The sequence below is a fragment of the Parasteatoda tepidariorum genome, chromosome 5, assembly GCF_043381705.1.
Source record: "Parasteatoda tepidariorum isolate YZ-2023 chromosome 5, CAS_Ptep_4.0, whole genome shotgun sequence".
Classification (NCBI taxonomy): Eukaryota; Metazoa; Arthropoda; class Arachnida; order Araneae; family Theridiidae; genus Parasteatoda; species Parasteatoda tepidariorum.
Window position 1 is genome coordinate 91653622 of NC_092208.1, and position 19022 is coordinate 91672643.

Here is a 19022-nt window from a genome sequence, read left to right on the forward strand (position 1 = left end):
TGCTTAGCCGCTGTTTTGAAATGCGTTGTTCAGAATTGTATGCATAATTTTGTAAGAAAAATATTTTTTTAAAGATGCAAAACCATTAGCATTTTTATATCCATGCAATATTTATGGATCAGTAACAACTTTATGAAATTTGAAAAAATGTAAAGACATAAATTGCAGTGGCGTAATAACACCCCCACGACTCCCGCAGTGTGTTGGGGGGGGTTCTCGAGATTCGAGGGTGCGCAATCCAGAAATAATGATGGGGCCTACGGTACTGTGACCTACTACCTGTGACCTACGGTAGCATTTAAACCTGAAACACAAACAAAAAACTATTGTATTTTTGTTTTGCAAAAAATAAATAATAATAAAATAAAAANGAGGGTGCACAATCCAGAAATAATGATGGGGCCTACGGTACTGTGACCTACGGTAGCATTTAAACCTGAAACACAAACAAAAAACTATTGTATTTTTGTTTTGCAAAAAATAAATAATAATAAAATAAAAAATCAGAAATTTTGCATTTAAGTTTTTGAACCTGCCAAATCTAAATCAATGTTTTTTCTTTGATCGCTTTTTTCAATGGTTATCACTACAAATTTCCAAAGTTTAAAAAATCCCAACAATTTTGACATCCCATCTAGTGTTCTTGTCTCAATTATAATTTTAAAAATAATGTGTTAAGTCTAAGATGTGTTGCATTTATAATTCTTGCAGGAGAGGGCACACCTAAGTCTATGTACACCACTGATAAATTGCAATGTTTAACTCTTCCCATTATAATTTTTATTTTTCGAGGAAGTTTCCTCGATTTAATATTTTCAATGTTTTTTAACCCTCTTGCACTCATCTGACAAGATACCATCACAGAAGAAAAATTTGTCGCTCTAAATTTTAAAACTTTTAGATCAAAATATTTAATAACCACATGACTCCATGATACTATCAAATACTAAATAAAAAGTAATTTACTTTGTGTTTAACTATTCAAGTTATTACAATCTTTTAACTCGAAATTTAAAAGTGTTTGGAGTATGAAATGTTGAGTCACAAGTATAGGGCAAAATTAGGAAATTTTGTTACTGGCCAGTGACAAGCATTTTTAACAGTAGCCACTTTTACAGAAATTAAAAATTTTAATTTGTTAAAAAAAAATTTGACATTATTGTGAAGCATTTCTCAAAAAAAATTTTTTAATTGCCCTGTGTCCAGTAGAGACCATTAATTTTGCCCTACAGTCACAAGGCTATTTAATGGCATGACTTTTGTTATTTATTCATCTCAAAAAGTTGGCATTCTTGAAATGAAATGCTGCCTTGGGTGAAAATTAAGTCCTAAATACATGTTGCACTGGAACTATGTATAAATCACCCTGGTCTGCTGAAAATTATATTTTTGTTATGCGATGTTTTTGCGGCTGTTGCACTGTAGTCAGTTGAAGGGGGGGGGGCTCGGCTATTTGTCTGCCTGCGTTCACTGCCTGTGAATTTTCTTCCATTTTACATGTGCCTGTACCTTCTCAACAGAACTGCTGAAGATATTTGCTTAAGGAACAATTAGCATGTGGCAAGTCTTTCTTTTTTTAATATATTTCGATTGGTTTTAAAAACTTGATTAACTACTTCTTTTATTGTTATACTTCACAAAAAGTTTTGGTACTCTTATGTTACTACTTGACTTGAGTTCAGTGGTACCTGCTAAATTTTTGTAAAAGCCAGAATTTTATTCAACCAGAAGTTATATTTCTCCCTAATGTATTTTTAATATCGTCAAAACTATCATTATCACTTTAATTGCATTTCTTAATTTTGATATTAATTCTAACAAATAATTATTTTTCAGGCATGTATAATTAATTATATCATATATTAACGTTATTAAAATGCTGAAACTTGACTTGATTTTTGAATTGGGGTTTTAAAAGCTTTTCTATAATTTTACTCATTTTTGCTGATTATTTGGCTACAGCTTTTGATAAAATTTAAAGTAATTTTGTCCTTTTTTTTTATAAACTAACAGCATGAAAATGTATCTATATATTTAAATCTGTAAATAACTGTTGCTGTTTTTTTTCCCTTGTAATATAGTTCCCAGAATTATAGGAGACATTTTGCCTCAAAAAAAAGAGAAAAATGTAGATTTGAGTTTTGAAATAGTAAACAATATTTTTATTTATTATGATACAAAATCATTTCAAATAGTTGAAAATTTTCTAAACATATTTGTTGCTTCTTTTAATCAAGTGTGTAAGTTTTTATGGCTCTAATTTAGTTATTGGGTAAATAATAACCAAATCAGGGTGCATAGCGTTTTAAAAAGTGCTTACTTTCGTTTTTTAAAAGCCCTTAAAGGTGCTTTTTTCATTGGGTATTTTTAAAAAGTGCTTATTTTTCTCTTTTCCAAAAGGAAATTTTTTTTTTTTTGCAGTATCATTTTTTGCCACAAATTATGCAAAAAGCATGGTTTTCATATTGTTCTATTCACCATTTTCACAATTCATTCCACCACAATCCATTTCGGCCTACCATTGATCCATAGCGTATGAAAGCGCCAATCATTTTAAATGTATGATGAAATACTTGCAGGTACACATGTGCGTTTACTGAACTGGATTCTGTGGGAAAAATTCTTGCATTTTCATGAGCAACTATGCTGCATTTTGCAAGAGATTCTCTATTTCGGACTTAATTTACCACCTTCTGAATTCTACCATTTTTACTAATAACGGGGACCAACTAAAAATTGCAAATTTCTTTCTCCATAAAAGCAAAAAAAAAACAACTTTTATTTCTCTTGTTAATTTCATCGTTGGTGAAGCACCATCGTCTTCGTCACGGGCAAGCTAATGACCTTCTCGCCTCTTCTATTTATAGATCAGTTCCATAATCCATGAACTTGACTTGGGGATCATTCATTAATTACGTATTTTCATGTTTGTCCCCAGAGTAGTAAAGAATTACAAAGGTTTCATTTCAAAATTTCCATCTCCCTTTTGTTCTTTTAATTTAATAAACATAAGAATTAATTGAGATTTGAATTGGTAAGATTCTTTACATATTTTTTAAGTGCTTAAAAAGAGCTTATTTTTTGTTCATGTTTGGCTATGCGCCCTGTAAATAGATTACTAATAAATAGAATTTTAATTAAAGTGCAAAAATGTCTATTAGTATAAAAATTTGTCATAAAGTATTATGCTTCATTACTTTTATTAAATTATAAATATAATTTAAAAAATTTTAAATAAATTATTTCATTTTACCTGTTATAGCATTTCTCATAAGTTATCTTTTATAAAAGTTTTAATCAATTCCAATTGATCAATCAATTATTGAAAAGTAGTTATGATGTCTTTTCAGTAAAATTCTGAATAGTTAGCTAGTAACACTGTTTCTGCTACTTTGGTAACAGAAATTTTGTCCCAAAACTTTTTGAATACCTATAAAATATATTTTTATTGTATTTTTTATTTAACAAATATAGAAATGAATTTTGTTTAATGAAGAAAATTATACATTTTGTGATGATTTTTTTATTTTTAGCGTTAATTTGTTACGCTTTTTTTGTTGAATTTAAATATAGTTCTTAATATCTTGCTCTTATTTTGAAATCATTCTTTTAAATTAAACACAATTTTAAAATTTTTGAATCAATTTTTTCTACAGACAACTGTATGATGACTTTAATTTTTTAAACTTTACTGAGATGTAATAGGAGAATTATGTTTTTGCAAGTTTAATGTTAGTCAATCAGTAACTGAAACTTTGTTTTTAAAATATGTTAACTACAAGAACAAATTTAAAAGTTTCAGAAAATTGTGGCAGGTATGTATTTATTATCTGTTAAATCACATTTCATTCTGCTATTCAGTTTATATTAATTAAATATTTTCCTTTTTAATTTATTTTTTAATATATCATTAACTTTTTGCACGGTGTAGATTTCGAGAAACATAATTACTATTGTAAGAAGAATGATGATAAATATTCAATTATCATATTTGTTAAACAATTTATACTTATCAATTTGTTAATTCTATTATCACATATGTTACTTGTGATAATTCAGTTATCACAAGTAACATAGTCGAAAAATAAGCTTCAGTTACTTTCTGCAGTTAAATTTGCTGCATCTATGTATTTTGTTCCCCATAAAAATATTTTTGATTTATGCTTTAAGAAATTTTGTCAGCATTACTTTTATTTTTTTTAACAAATAGAAAATAATGAGAAATTGAAAATGAAAGCTATTATTTTAAGAGAAAAATTGAAATAATTTTAATTAATAGAATTTTTCAAATTATTTAAAGAAGGAAAGCTTTTTTTTAAAATAAAAACATCAATTAACCTCAATTATTAAAAAAAAAATTCGTACTTTCCTGTTTTCTTGCAAAACAAATCAGTTTCTCTATTGCTATATATATTTACAGTCTGCAAAGATGAAACATTGGGGAGATTTCAAACTTTTATGTTAGCTTCTGCACTCTTCCATATGTGAGATTAAAGCAACTGCACATGTATGCGTTTATTTTAGATAATACATATCTTTATGCTGGCATGATTTATGCTACGAAGACAAAGCTATAAGCACTTTATAGCTGTTAAATGTTGTTTTCTGTTGAAACCTACCTTCGAACTAAAAATATGAACATGGAATGTGAATTTGAAGAAATGTATTGAGGAAATTTAGAAATGAATCGTGTGATCTTACAATTATTGGTTCATTCAGTAAATAAATAATTTTATTGTTTTTTGTTTAAATCTATGGTTGTCTAATTGCACTAGTTCCATAAGAAACTAGATTTTTGCCATTTTAAAATTATAAATTATGTTTGTTTTAACTATACAATTTAGTTAAAAGAAGTTAAGTAATCAATAGAAGTTTAATAATATTTTTTTAAATATTATTAATAATAATAATAAGCTGCATTCTTTATCGCTGAACTCATCAAAATCAATAATCTATCAAATTTTTCTGCTGACAGAACCGCAATTTTACACATCCATTGTAAATATTTGTTTTGATTTTGTCGTCAGAGTTAAAATGATATTCCACTACGTTAGCGTTTTTAACTTACGGATTTTTGCAAAATCTCTTACATAAGTTTTCTATTACATAAGTTAGATATTTTTTCACGAGCACCTGTGCAATTACTTGAAATCTTACATATGGAAACTAACGTACATTCGCGAAATCTCCCTTTTAACAAAAATTAATTTTGTGACAGCTTCAGACCAGAGGTAAAAAACTATGTATGGAATATAATAAGGTTTTTGGAAGAGTAATGAAAAAATGTTATGAATTTTAATAAAATTAAATTTCATAAATAAATTTAATAATTTGCCTAATAGACTAGAAATGTTAAACATTTTGTTCCGTAGTATTTCATTTACTTTTTGTTGACCAAAATTTCTTTTCATTCAAAGTTATTTTGCAAGTGCAAAAGGTTAATGCCTAAAAGAATGGTAGAAATAAAATTTATTTCTTTTACTGTTGCTTACACAATAACAACCGTTTGCTTTTATTCACATTCGTTAATTTATATAGATATATATTTATAATTGAAAATCACTCTTCTGTATTATTCATATATTTGCCACCTGACTGATATCACAAACATAGATGCTCAAGCTTTGCGATATAAATCTTCTTCTGAAACATATTAAAAGGGGGGAATCTGTTGCATTTAATTGTGTGATATAGCTTTACTGTTGTTTCTGGTTATTAGTACTGAATATACCTTTATGATAACATTTCTAGTCTTAGAAAAACTATTTTATTTATTAGGCTTTTTTTTTTATAAAGCCTCAGTTATCGTTTATATTGAATCTCATTTTCCTAAGCATTGTTCGAGATTTATCATTTGTTGTTTATTTTATGAGAAATCTTTATTATTTGATTTTGTTTTATGTTTTTAATCTTTTATTGTGCTCTACAATTTATTTTTATTCTATTTATTTAGTTGCATACAAGTTATAATTTTTTATTATATGATGTTTTATTTATTTAATTATGTTTATATTTCTGCAGAACAGTGATTTCCAGTTGTTTCATTACTAAAAGGGAAAACTTTAAAAGAAGTCATTAAACCTTAAACTTTTCAGCTATTATCTTAATAGTCAAAGATGTTGGAAAAATAAGTCACAATAGAATTGTTATTATCATAAAGTTGTAAAACCATGTTTAATTCCTTAAGCGAGTGATTCTCAAACTGTAGTCAGTGGGACATATTCATTTGGTTTTCAAAATATTGGCCTTTTGGCGTAGTTTTAGCAATGGAATTTTGGCACTGAAAATTTGCCTTGTAAATACCTAAAAGTATGCTTTTTGTTATAAAATATGTTTTAAATATAAATATTTTTTGGGGGGAATTATATTTCAAAAGTATGATGAAACTTTACATAATTTGATGCCCCGTTCTGGGTTCCCTTTCAGAAACAATCACAATGCTATTTCTTCCTAATTAATTAGAAGTGGGAGAATGGTATTTTATGTTACATATTTTATTTTACATATCATAATTTCATTAAAAAAAATATTGATAAATACAATTGTAATATTTTCTTTATTTCTAGGTATTTATAGGCTTCCATTAATTTTAATGTATGTGATCTGCCACTTAAGTTATTAAAATTAAGTTGTTGACTTAGACTGTTATATCATTGAAAATAGACTCTGATAGACCAGGAAAATTTTGATAGCTTTGCTTGTTTTAAAATTATGGCACTGATGATCTATTTCATACTATTGAAATAATAGCTTCTCTAAAAGTCAAATTTAGAATTTAACTGTTTTAACACTGCTTCTAACAGACAAGCCATTTATTTGTGATAATCTTTTACAAATTATTGCTAATCGGTCCTCATATAGCATTGATTGAAATCCCAATTGGAAAACACTGCTGCAGAAACTCCTATTACGTTATGTATTCTGCTCATTTTGAAACTTAGTAATGAATGTTAAGTTTGAGTAAAATAACTAATAAGTTATCATGAATTAGTTGTGTTATATTTTTTATTGCAAAAATATTAAATAATGAACGGGATTTCTGATTTTTTTTTTGTTGGGGAAACTCTAAATCAATTAAGTCTTAATCAGGTAAAATAAGATTACCTCTCTCACATTCGATTTCTTTTGTCGATTATAAATTTTCGTGATTGTTACCCACCAGTTATTAAAATTTAAAGTGTATAAAAATAATTGGAGCCCTACTTAACAATGTAAGAGCTTATGATTTCTTTATATACTTATTTATCTTGTATCCAATTAAAAATAAATTATTTTTCATTATTATGTCTTAAAAACATTTGAATTATTATTTTAAAATTCTAAATACTTTATGAATAATGTTGTAAATCAAAACTACTTCTTTCAGCATTTTCAGAACTGCATTGGCTTTAAAAATAGGAAATAAAAACTAAAAATGTAGATATTGAGTGAAAATGGGAAATCAAAGCATGAAAATTTTTTTTCATTTTTTTTCTTCTTTTTTTTTTTTTCAGTTTCTTAATTGCTTTTACGTGGCCCGATTTACAAGTAATGGGGCCAAAGCTAAGTTACAATTTTAGGTTTTCAATCTGTTAGTTTCCTACCTTTTCTTTTGTTTAAATGATTTTGTACTTAACTTTTAAAAATCTCATTTTAATTTTTTTTATCACTTTAAATAATAATATTATGTATATATTTTAAATAATATGTATTCATTAAATCATTTTTTATGAAATGTCAATTATGTTATAGTTATTTATCTTAAATATTTATTTTGCTACGCATTGATAGTACTGGTGGGATAGCAACGGGATATTCCCCTACATATATCTTGTCCTTATAGAGCAAATCTGCTGATATCTTTCATGACATTGTATAATTTCATAAAATTTTTTTTATGTAATTGCCAATTCTGCCTCCTTATCAAGGAGCTTTAGCCTGTCTTTCACCAACCCTGTTATTATACTGTGTTAAGTCCAATGAAAGTTCATTCTATAAAAATCTGTGTGTAACTACATATTATTCAACTATTATTAATATTTAATAAGTCTGAGGTAAAATCTAAAGGGTTTTATTAGGGAATTTTACTAGGTTTTTTAATGAATTTTTTTTAAAAAATCTATCCATATTTTCCCCTCTAAATTATGATTTAATTAGAAAAAATTTCTCATAATTAAAAGGCCATAAACTTTTTCGCATAAAGGACAAAAAAAATTTCATGATTAAAGGACAAATTTTTTTCCATATAGTTAAAAAAAAGCAAAGATTTCACATTTCATACTGATTTTTTCCCGTATGATTTTGAAGGTAAAAAAAAAAAAAAAAAAAAATTATTAAATGAAAAATATCTCTCCAACTGAAGAAGAAGCAGATTCTAAAAATATTGATCTCCGAGTGGGTTTTGTCTTTCATCACTACAATGTGTGACATGAGTCTTCCTTTTAGTGAGCACGATCAATTTGTTTAGGGATTCGTGCCAACTTTCTTTAAGAATAAATGTGTAAAAACTTTGTAAAACTAAATTAGTTTATTTTGGTCTCCTTCTGTTGGAAATTTGTTAATATACAAATTTTTCTCAGGGTGATAATTGAAATTTATTTATTTTAAACTATATTTCTTTTATGTGTATATTGATGTCATTTTTTATTTTATTTGATGTAGATATGTTTTAATATATATTTGTTGCACTTTTATTAGGCTTTTGTATTCCAAGTTTTAATAAAATTTAATCATGTTACTGTAGATAAGTTTCTTTTTTTGACATTTTAAGAATTTTTTTTTTATATTAGTCATTTAATAATTAATCATGTTAATGTTAACTGTTCCTTTTTTCACATGTTATGTTTTTTAATAACTCAATAATTAATCATGGTATAGTATTTTTCTTTTTTGATGTGCCAATATTTTTAATGCTTTTAACTAATAACTAATTTAATTAACTAATTAATGCTTTTAACTAATTTAAGCTTAACTTAATACTGATTTAAAGTCTAAACATGCTGTTATGATAACTTGCTGAGAAATTGAGAAGAAATAAATCCCATTTTTACATATTTTCAAATCTTGATTAAATACTTTTTTAAAAATAAATAACACAACCACCTTTATTTTTCAAGTTCATAAGGAATAAATTCTAATTTAGTATCGTATCAAAGCATGATTAAATCCATTAAAAAGAAAAATGTGTATAACACATGCACCTCTAATTTCATATTTAAATACTACAATTAGCTTAGTTCTGCTAAACCCAAAACCCAGATCCTTTTTTTTTAAATAATAATAAAATCATAAATGCCTAATTGATTGTTTTTCAAACTATTTGAAGGGATAATTGTTATTTGTGTTTATTTTAAAAAAGAAAATAAGTAAGAATGAAAGGTAAACCTCGGTTTAAATTGATTACCAATCCTTGTCAAAGTTTGAAGAATGTTCAATGATTCTACACTACCCTACAATAATGGAAGAGACACTTTCAGTAGTTTTTGACATATTTTTTAAATTTCTCAAGAAATACTTATAAATTATTTTGTAACTTAAGAGATGTTTAGTTCATGCGATTTTCAGAGGTTTAAGAGACTTATAATAAATAACGAAAGAAAACATGCATTTTTAAACACCCTCTGCTAGAAGACCAAGCAATAAGTTTTTAACTTGTATCGATTACTTTAGTTGTTATTTTTATTAACTGCATAAAGCTTCGTAAACCTAGATTAAATATTGATGAAGAAATGGACATTTTTATAAAAATTTAATTTTTATTTTTTTATGCCTTACGTCTTTTCATTATAATTTAATAGATATTCAATGGAGTTAAACAAAATTTTTGATGCAATTTAAAATTAATTACAAAATTGTCGATTTAAAAGTTTGAAAAAAAAAGCAATAAATTAAAACTGCGCAAGACATGAGTATTAAAGCTAGTACTTTTATACTGCGCATTCACTGAAATTTTTTAAAAAGTTTTTCATAATTTTGTAGTGAATCGTATTTGGCAACTAATAAAAAAATTTATTCGACTATCTTCAAAATTTAAAAAGTTTCAAGCCATTTTCTAAGTAGTTTTTGTACTTTTCAAAAGAAAGCTCAAAACGATCAGGGGTTATGCACAAATGTTATTTTGTATCATAAGACAAAATTTAATGACAATACCTTACAATAATCGTCCGGAAACTAAACTTTGATGGTATTCAGAAAGAAAACATACTTTTATGAAGGGGGGTGATCCCTGCAATGCCGGTCTCATTTATAATAAATCTTTTTTAATAGTACAAGATGAACAAAAACTACTTAAAAAATTAGTTGAAGCTTTTTAAGACATTCAAATAAAGCTTTTATCATTAGTTGCCCAATACGATTCCCTACAAAACTATGAGAAAAATTATTTAGATTTTTTTCTGCGCTCGTCTATATAAATAAAAAAAAAAATTTCTAATTTACCAAAATAAGTTTCTAAAAGAATTTTCTGATGACTGTTTGAATGCAAAATAACAAACTTATTATTTTATTTTAAACTGCAAACATCTACTAATAGTACACTTAATTTTGATCTGCTAATAGTGGACATTTGATTTGCTTAAATTTTCCATAGCGTTTCTTAAATAGCTTCTGTTAAACGTAGAATATTTTAACAAATAAATGAAAAATATCTTAACTATTATAGTCAATTCTTAATCTTCCTATAACAACGAAATGCACTTCACGTGCAATGAGATCTACCTTAGTATAATTTCTTAAGCGTTTCTATACTCATTGAGAAATTTTATCTTGTTACCAATGTTGAATAGAAGATTCATTTAATGGATTTGGTGCCTTTAAGGTTACAACTCAATATCCATGTCATTAAGAGCCCCTAATATATAAAGTAATTCTAGATCAAGCTACAAACAGGGAGCAAATTTACTTTCAGGGAAAACTTATAGTGAAACTAATGCGGATTTGTGTTATACGGAGAGAAAAAAAAAAAGAAACTTCCCATGTTTAACTCGACGGTAAGACAACTTAAACTAGATTGGTTGGAAACTATGATTATTGACGTAACGGGTAAGTACGGTTCGCTTACTAGTAAAAATTTAGTTTAAAAGTTCTGAAGGCCAATTTTGTCCATACATGTTTCTTTTCAATATAAACATAAATCAACTTATTTGAAAATGTTTCCCAATGAATTTTTTGTCGAATTTTGTAAATATAAAAAGTTTTTTTTTAAAAAAAATAAATAAATAAAATCTACTTTTAAAAAATTTATCTCTTTTTGTTAACATTTGGTATGAGAGTAATACATATTCATCGTATTTTTTAAGCGGACACCTTTCTTAAGTTTCTTTGTACTAAAGGATTTCTTTGTACTAAAAGTGGCCATTTTGTCAAGGTTTCACTGAATTTAAATTCTGACGAAATATGTCATAATTAAACTACTTATTTCTAATTGATTGTTAAAAAATTGACATAAGGCAAGAATTTTCAAAACAACTACTATTTAATGAATAGTTTTATAATTACTCTAAACCTGAATACGGTTGTGCCATGCATACAGTATTACCCAGTAAAGTTGACTGAGCGCTTATTACCAGTTCTTGAAACTGAAAACCAGATTCGGGTACCTGGTAGAGAAATTTTTATTTTAGATACTTGTACCCTGTACAGCCCTAGTTCTAAACAATTCTGGTTGGCTTGACTTATGTAAATAAAATACTTCGATTAAATTAAAAGTTCCAAAATTAAAGGGCAAAACTAGCACACAAAAAGAATCGAAAGTCATAAGTAAATGGGGTTGCAAATACTATACAGAAAACCTAAAGGGGGTTCAAAATTATATGTAAAATACTATGATAATAAAATTAATTTTATTTATTCAGTATTACCATATATATTCAAAATTTAGAACTACAGGAAAGGCTCTAATATTTTGCCAGATGCCTAAGGAAATACATAATAAAGAATGCTAAGACGAAAATTCTGATGTTCTTTTTATTTGTTTAAGAAATATATAAAAAAGAACACATCTTTAACTTTGCACAAAATTGCACACTTTCTCAATCATTCCTTAAGATTTGCAACCCCCCCCCCTTGCAGCTCAGGGTGGTGATTAGGAGTCCAAGATAATTTTTGCATGTCAGCTTTACTTTTCACCTTGGTCACATTTTGAAGCACCGGTATACAAAGAAATTTTAATAACTGCATAATTTAATTCATTTTTACGAAATTTGAATGTTACCAGTTTAATTCAAAGCTGAAATTTTATTTCTTTACAGAAAAGAAATTTTCTTTTTTATAAAAGGAAATGCCCTCCCCCAAGAATATTTTCTCTTCAACATATACTAAACATGAGAAAATTAGTATTTGATATTTTTTGCCAAGCACTGCATATTAAAATGATAGTTGAAACTGCAAAAAGCAGACACATGACAAAAACTTAGCAACTCAGAGTCATCAAATAATTGGTACAGCTCTGTATCAGATTATGATACAAGTTTTGGAACTTTTAAAAGCTGTTTCTCTGAATGAATATTTTGAATTTATTCTTCATTATTCAGGGTATTCATTTAGAAAAAAAAATAATCTTCATTCCAGGATGTACTTTATTTTTAAAAAGTTACAGAGAGCAAATAAGCTGCACAGCAATACTTTATTTCAGTAATTCAGCAGGTAGATACAAAAATACATAAATGTATAGAATATAAGTAAAACCACTGCAAATAAAACTCAAAATAAAACAGTTCTATAAAAAATAAAGCTCTAGATAAAAAGCAGTAATTTGCCTTAAGTAATACTTCAAGAAAAATAGATTTTTAAATGTAACAATGTCTACACACAGAACATTGCATGATTTTGAATGAAAGGACCAGTCAATAAGAATAAGGTGGGGGCATTGGACAAACGCATAGACGGTCAAGGAGCTTGTGATTTAAGACCCCAAAGTTTTCTTTAACTTGATTGGGTCCAACAGATGGATCTCTTGGAAGGTTGGCAACACGAATTTTTTTATCCACCCAACCTATGTACGTATTTTCTCCATCAACTACCCGAGCTGCATACAGACAGTGGTCTTCATTCCCGCCAGCAACGAATAATAGATTACTTTCAAAATCTGGTGACTCAAATTCTAAAGGATTTCCACAGTCGCATGTAAGTACCTAGATATGGAAAAGAAATTAAAGAATGTACTAAGCAGTAAAAAATTACATTGATATTCAAATCAATAAATAAGATTCTTATTATCAGGATGTTCACACTTATATTATCAGGTTTCATACTTCCCTGATTTTTCAAGGTAAAAATCATAAAATCTCAGCATGTTTTTTTTCCCTCATAAAGTGTAGGATGGATACAAGAAAAGTACCAATAATATAAAGTATTTTATTTAAATAAATTTTCCTAACTCTTCCAGTATAAAAAAATGCCCTGATAATTTCAGGTTTTCCAGGTGGGTAGCCACCCTGATTATCTAAAAAAACATTCACATAAGCAATTTTCAACAACTTTTAAATTTCAAAATATGATATTTTAAAAATAATAATAATAATAATATTGCACTTTTGCACACATGCTAACTGCAAATAAAACAAATACAGGCTATAGGAAAAATATTTAATATCTTTCATTTCCATATTTTTATGACTTATCTTTGCCTTGATTTCTTTTTAAAAAAGCTCATTTTTTATTTTTATTATTTTTTAATAGGCTAATCATGAGATTAAATTAAATAAGCTGAATTATTTTCTAACAAATACGATTTTTTTTGCTTTTACAACTCATCATCCTATTCTAGCTATAAAAATTAGGATTGCAATGAATATTGGGTGTTAGATTAAAAATCCAAATATTTGGTTTGGCTGAAAAATGAAGTATTTGTCCAAATATTAAAAATAAAGCTATTTACATTAATAACAATTATTACACAGCTTTAGGATTACACTTTGGTATCACACATTAAGGAAATTGCTTATTAAATTTTAAACACTATTTTAATTTTATTTTAAATATGAACTATAAGTTTATTTTAAATTAACTTATTATTTGAATTTTATAAATAAATAAAAATTTAACAATCATTGATTTTTATTTAATAAGAGAAACATGAAAAATAATCTTATGATAAATAATTGTGTTTTTCAAAATTTGAAAAAAAAAAAAAAAAAAAACTTCTAGGATAATTCTAGGAGGAATATTTTTCAGGAAATGTATTTAAAATACAGGGCTAGAATTAAAAGGAAATGAAAATTATAAAAAAGATTTCATTATGGGCCAATAAAAAAAAAATACCTTAATGGTCAAAAATAATAAAAAATGTTTAAGTACAATATTATATGTCTTATTTGAATTTGTTTAAAACTATTGTGATGTGAAGCAATTGAAAATTAATTTTAAAAGTTTAAGCAATTAAGATAGTAAAACCTAATAAACAAAATATTTTAATATAAAAACAAAATAATAAAGCTGTAGTAGCTATAATCTCCATAAGCAACTTTTAAAAATGAAACATAACAAATAGAGCTCACAAAATAAAACTCATAAGTTAGTGATGCTATAGTAATTGAGATTATTCAATGCTTTATTCATAAAATATTTTGCTATTTAAACACTGGGTACTTATGTTTAGTTTTAATAAAATGTTAAAACTAAATCAAATCAGTTAGCACTGCCTATATCATTAAAACTGAACATGTTTAATAAAAACTGTAAGACCATATTACAGAATTTTGATTAAGCTTAGAATTTAAAAATCATTACTTGAAATTAATATTAGAATTTATTAATCAATTTTTGAACTCTTTTTCTTTTCTTCGAATTTAACTCAGATTTTTTTATTTCAATTGTAATTCTTTTTATGACATTTTAAAAATAAGGGAATTTTAATGTCTTACATAAGCATTACTCATACTCCTCTTTAGTCAGCAAAAATAAGCAGATGATTTAGGTGCTAACATAATATTTGATAATGTCCCTAAGGAAGGCATTTTATTTACATCGCACAAGAGCTGCACAATGGGCTATTGGCGACAGTCTGGGAAACATCCCTGAGGATGATCCGAAGACATGTCATTGCTCCTCTGCAGAGGGGATGGCTCCTTCGCTAGCCGTCGAGTTGCGTGCAAAGTCGAGCACTTTACAGTAGAACAGTTTAACGAGGACCGATACTGCGCATTCTCGGTCCCTACATAGGCCGATCAAACTGGCCACGCACCCGATCACTGACGATGGTCAGCGATGCTCGACTTCGGTATTCTACCGGGAACCGTATCTTTGCGATTGGTCCACTGCGGGACAAGGTTCCTAAGGTAAAAGATATACTTACGTCATAGGAATCTGTAGATTTGAGTTCAGCATTTCTGCTCAAGTAATGGCAGACACCTTTTGAAGGAACAGCAGTACCAATCAGCCAACAGTCATTATCATAAACTCTTCCAATGTAGACTTGATCTCCATTCAGCTTTCCAAACTCTACAGCATTTTCAGATATGCTGCTACCAGGACTTACAGATTTCCATGGACAATCAGGAGGACCAAATGGAGCTAAAAATAATGATAGTGTAACAACACATAAAAAATATGATGCACAACATTTATGAATGTCATGTTCACAGACTTTTGCGTAAAACTCAGTTTAAAAATACAAAGTTCTAATAGTTTTTACTATGATAAGTGAACACAAAACTCAATTTTTAGTCACATTCAAAACTTTTTTAAAAATGAAAAACTCTTTTGTTCTATAGCAATCACTTTTTAATTTTTTTAAAATTTCATATAAATGAAAGTGACTGGAATTCAAAATGTTATATCCATTTAAAGTCTGCAAACGTGACATTCATAAGTCGTGGAATTGCCGCTAGATATTAGATAAAAAGGCTTAGGACAGTTTCAGTTAGAAAACTTCTGAGTGAAATTTTATCTCAATAGTTGCAATGATTAGATAACATGCTAGTCTTTTAGCATAATGCTATTTTTGTAGCAATCCATCTGGGAGAATGTCATCTTTTGAAAGCAATTGTTTTAAAATTTTACAAGAAAAGTAATGTAATTACATAAAACTTAGTTCTCTTTGAAAATATGCAAGCTGTGGCTAAAGAAATTTCGCAGCGATCTACAATAGAATTATTCTGTCATCTTGGTGTTTCTTCTGCATATCTACTCCATACAGAGACTGATGTGTCACTACTACCTTAATGAAAAATATATTAAAGGAAAAAAGAAATTTTTTTTCAGTTTTGGAAAAAATGTTGAATTATGAAGTTATTTTGTTTTTATTGATCAACTTTTTTTTTTTTTTTGTCTAAATTTATGCTTACTTTGATTGTCGCCACATTTATGTTCATAATCAGCTATTTTCATTTGTGAATTCAGTATTTACTGCAAAAGGCAATTTCTAACAAATCTAAACAAATAAAATTGCGAAAAAAGGAGAAATTTTAAAAATTGAAAAGAAAAATATTAAAAAAATTGTTAAATCAAAAATAAATTATTTTAATCTGATATTGAAAACTAGCGAAACAAAATTTGTTTTTATGTGCCATAATAAATTGCCTTGTGGAAAGTCCCAAATCCGGAATGTGCAACCTCTGCATGTTCAGCTAATAGGACTTCAAGGTATCAAAATATGTATAAGTTAACAAAAAGTAAGAAGCAGAGGCTAAGTCTATAATATACAACAACATTTTCGAACAGGTAAAATGAATGATAAAATACATGCACAGAAATTTATACTTTTCCAATTTGTTCGTGCAAATAAATTTTTTTTTCCCTTCATTTATTTAGATTTTTTTAAATCTCCAAAACATTTGACAACACAAAATGGTAAAGTACTAAAATAATTCTTTAACTGCTCTTTTCTTTTCAATGACTAACAGTGAGTTAATAGAAGCTGACAGAATAAATGTTTAGTTAACAGAAAAACAGCAAAAAGGAAAAAAATTTGTTTTTTTAAATAATGCTTGTTTTTAAGAGATTTAAAAAAAATAATAATGTTTGCAATCTTAAAAAGTGAGTAAAAAATATATTTTTCCTGTATGAATGTCCAGATATAGGAATTTTCACTGTACATAAATTTTTATTTTCATTTGTACTTGAGTAAGGGAATTAGTTATGCACGTATTAGTCACAGATGATACTTTCATTATGGATAATACATCTAAAATTTTTATGATTAAAGCTCTATACCACCTATATTGGTTCCCAAACATGGTATGTTTTAGTTTTTGAAACCAACAATACAGTTATGCATGTATACTTTATATTATGCATGTATACTTTAAAAAGTTATTACTTGCAAAAAATTATGGCATGCAGTTGGATTTTTTTTTTTTTTACATAATATTATTTCTTATTTTTTTCCAAGGTGACATTTATGCATAATGATGGGGAATATGATGAGGCAATTATGGAGAAATAAAGAGAAAGTAATGTGCATTTTAATTAATTTTATTAGGTTCAAAGTAGATTACGAAAAATAAAAAGACTAATTGTGGATTAAATTGTTGTGGATCTTTAAAATTATAACTTTCCATTAGCTACACTTAAAATAATTTGTTATTTTATAAACCTATTTAAGTTTATACTTATATAAATAAAAATGTTCTTAACATTTATTACACAATGTAATTTGTGTATACAGGGGTCTGTCTAGGTTTTTCTGAGAGGTACCTATTTTGTGAAAATTTAGACATAATTTGTGAAAAATTAAAAATTATATTAAAAAATCAACACAAAAATATGGATTTATCGTTTCTTAAGGGATACAAAAATGAAATTTTAAGAAAAAGTATTTGTGAAGCTACCGTTTTTCCTAAAATTGAATTTGTGAAACTACCGTTTTCCCTAAAGTTGAATTTGTGAAGGTACCGCTAAACGGTAGTAAATTCGGCCTGGACAGACCCCTGGTATACATATAATGAAGAAAGACTTAATCTGCAGATTAGGTATTATTAAGAATAATTGTGTGTGTGTGTTTCCTAAATAAATTCTTCGTTTGATTTCTAACCAATAAATTTAGTCTTTATCTTTACAAATTAATGAATCTGTTGAGTTTGAATAAAAACAACTATGACTTAATTTTTTTCAGTGATTAGTTTGTAACAATTATATAATAAATTTAACCATTTCAGTTAGAAATTACATTATGGATATAATATGGCTTTTTTTTAAATAATATTAAGCATTATGAATATTCTAAATTATAACATTAATAGGTACATGTAATAAAATAAATTTTAAAAAATCTGCTTTGAATTTTAAAAAAAATTTCTTTTAGTTTGTTTTTTTTCAAATCTAAGACCTAAAGTAAAAAATAAAAAAAATTTAGCAAAATAAAATTTATTCTAATTTCATAAAAACGGAGAACATATTAACAGGTACTTCTTCATAGAAGTTTCTTACATTAAACAATTTAAGCAGGTTACGCCCTACTATTTCTTACAACCATTAATTGATAAGAAATAATTCTAATCTTTAAAATAGAAGTCTACTAATAATGATTTAAAATGAAGTCTCGATATTTTTTTAAAATATATACATACGTTTAATTCTTCCGTCAGGTAAACGTGCAGGGTACATTATTCAACAGGCTAAATTACTTAATAAGTTGAGTAAAATGTTTAACTTTAGACTGAACAGAAAGAATATGCCCGGTCTTCTCTTTTTAAAGGGGCAACAATGTAAACAAATACGTTGCTTAGAGATATGTAAACCTGTCACGAGGAGATAATAACCAAAGATTCTTATTGTGACGTAACATCGTTTTTTTCTTTTTTTATCACACCTACACTGATATTTTTTCTTAACTTCCTATGAGTCATTAAATCAATTCCTTAATAGTAACGAAACCAGATGGAAATTTTCATTGTTTACTTTTGAATACGAGTCAAACTGCCTGTTTTTGTACAGTTAAGGTGCTTTAGCACAGTTAAATATTGAATTAAAAAGCGTCAAGCTGAGCTAATAAAATTTTCCCGTCCGAATTAAGATTCAAAGTGAAAAGAGGCATTTGCCATGTTTGTTTACAAATCGGAGTGTCTATTGCACCGATTATCGGCGCAGTAAAATTCATTTTGCTA

General features: G+C 26.9%; 1 protein-coding gene across 1 annotated transcript; it reads right to left on the reverse strand.

Moving 5' to 3' along the window:
* Positions 1-12536: 12536 nt before the first annotated feature.
* Positions 12537-18986, reverse strand: LOC107454242 (uncharacterized). Its single transcript, XM_016071363.3, has 3 exons — positions 18486-18986; positions 15272-15489; positions 12537-13109 (listed from the first exon to the last, which is right to left on the reverse strand). Exons 1-3 carry the CDS (start codon positions 18520-18522, stop codon positions 12822-12824), a joined length of 543 nt encoding a protein of 180 aa, XP_015926849.1. The 5' UTR covers positions 18523-18986; the 3' UTR covers positions 12537-12821.
* Between the last annotated feature and the right edge of the window lie 36 nt (positions 18987-19022).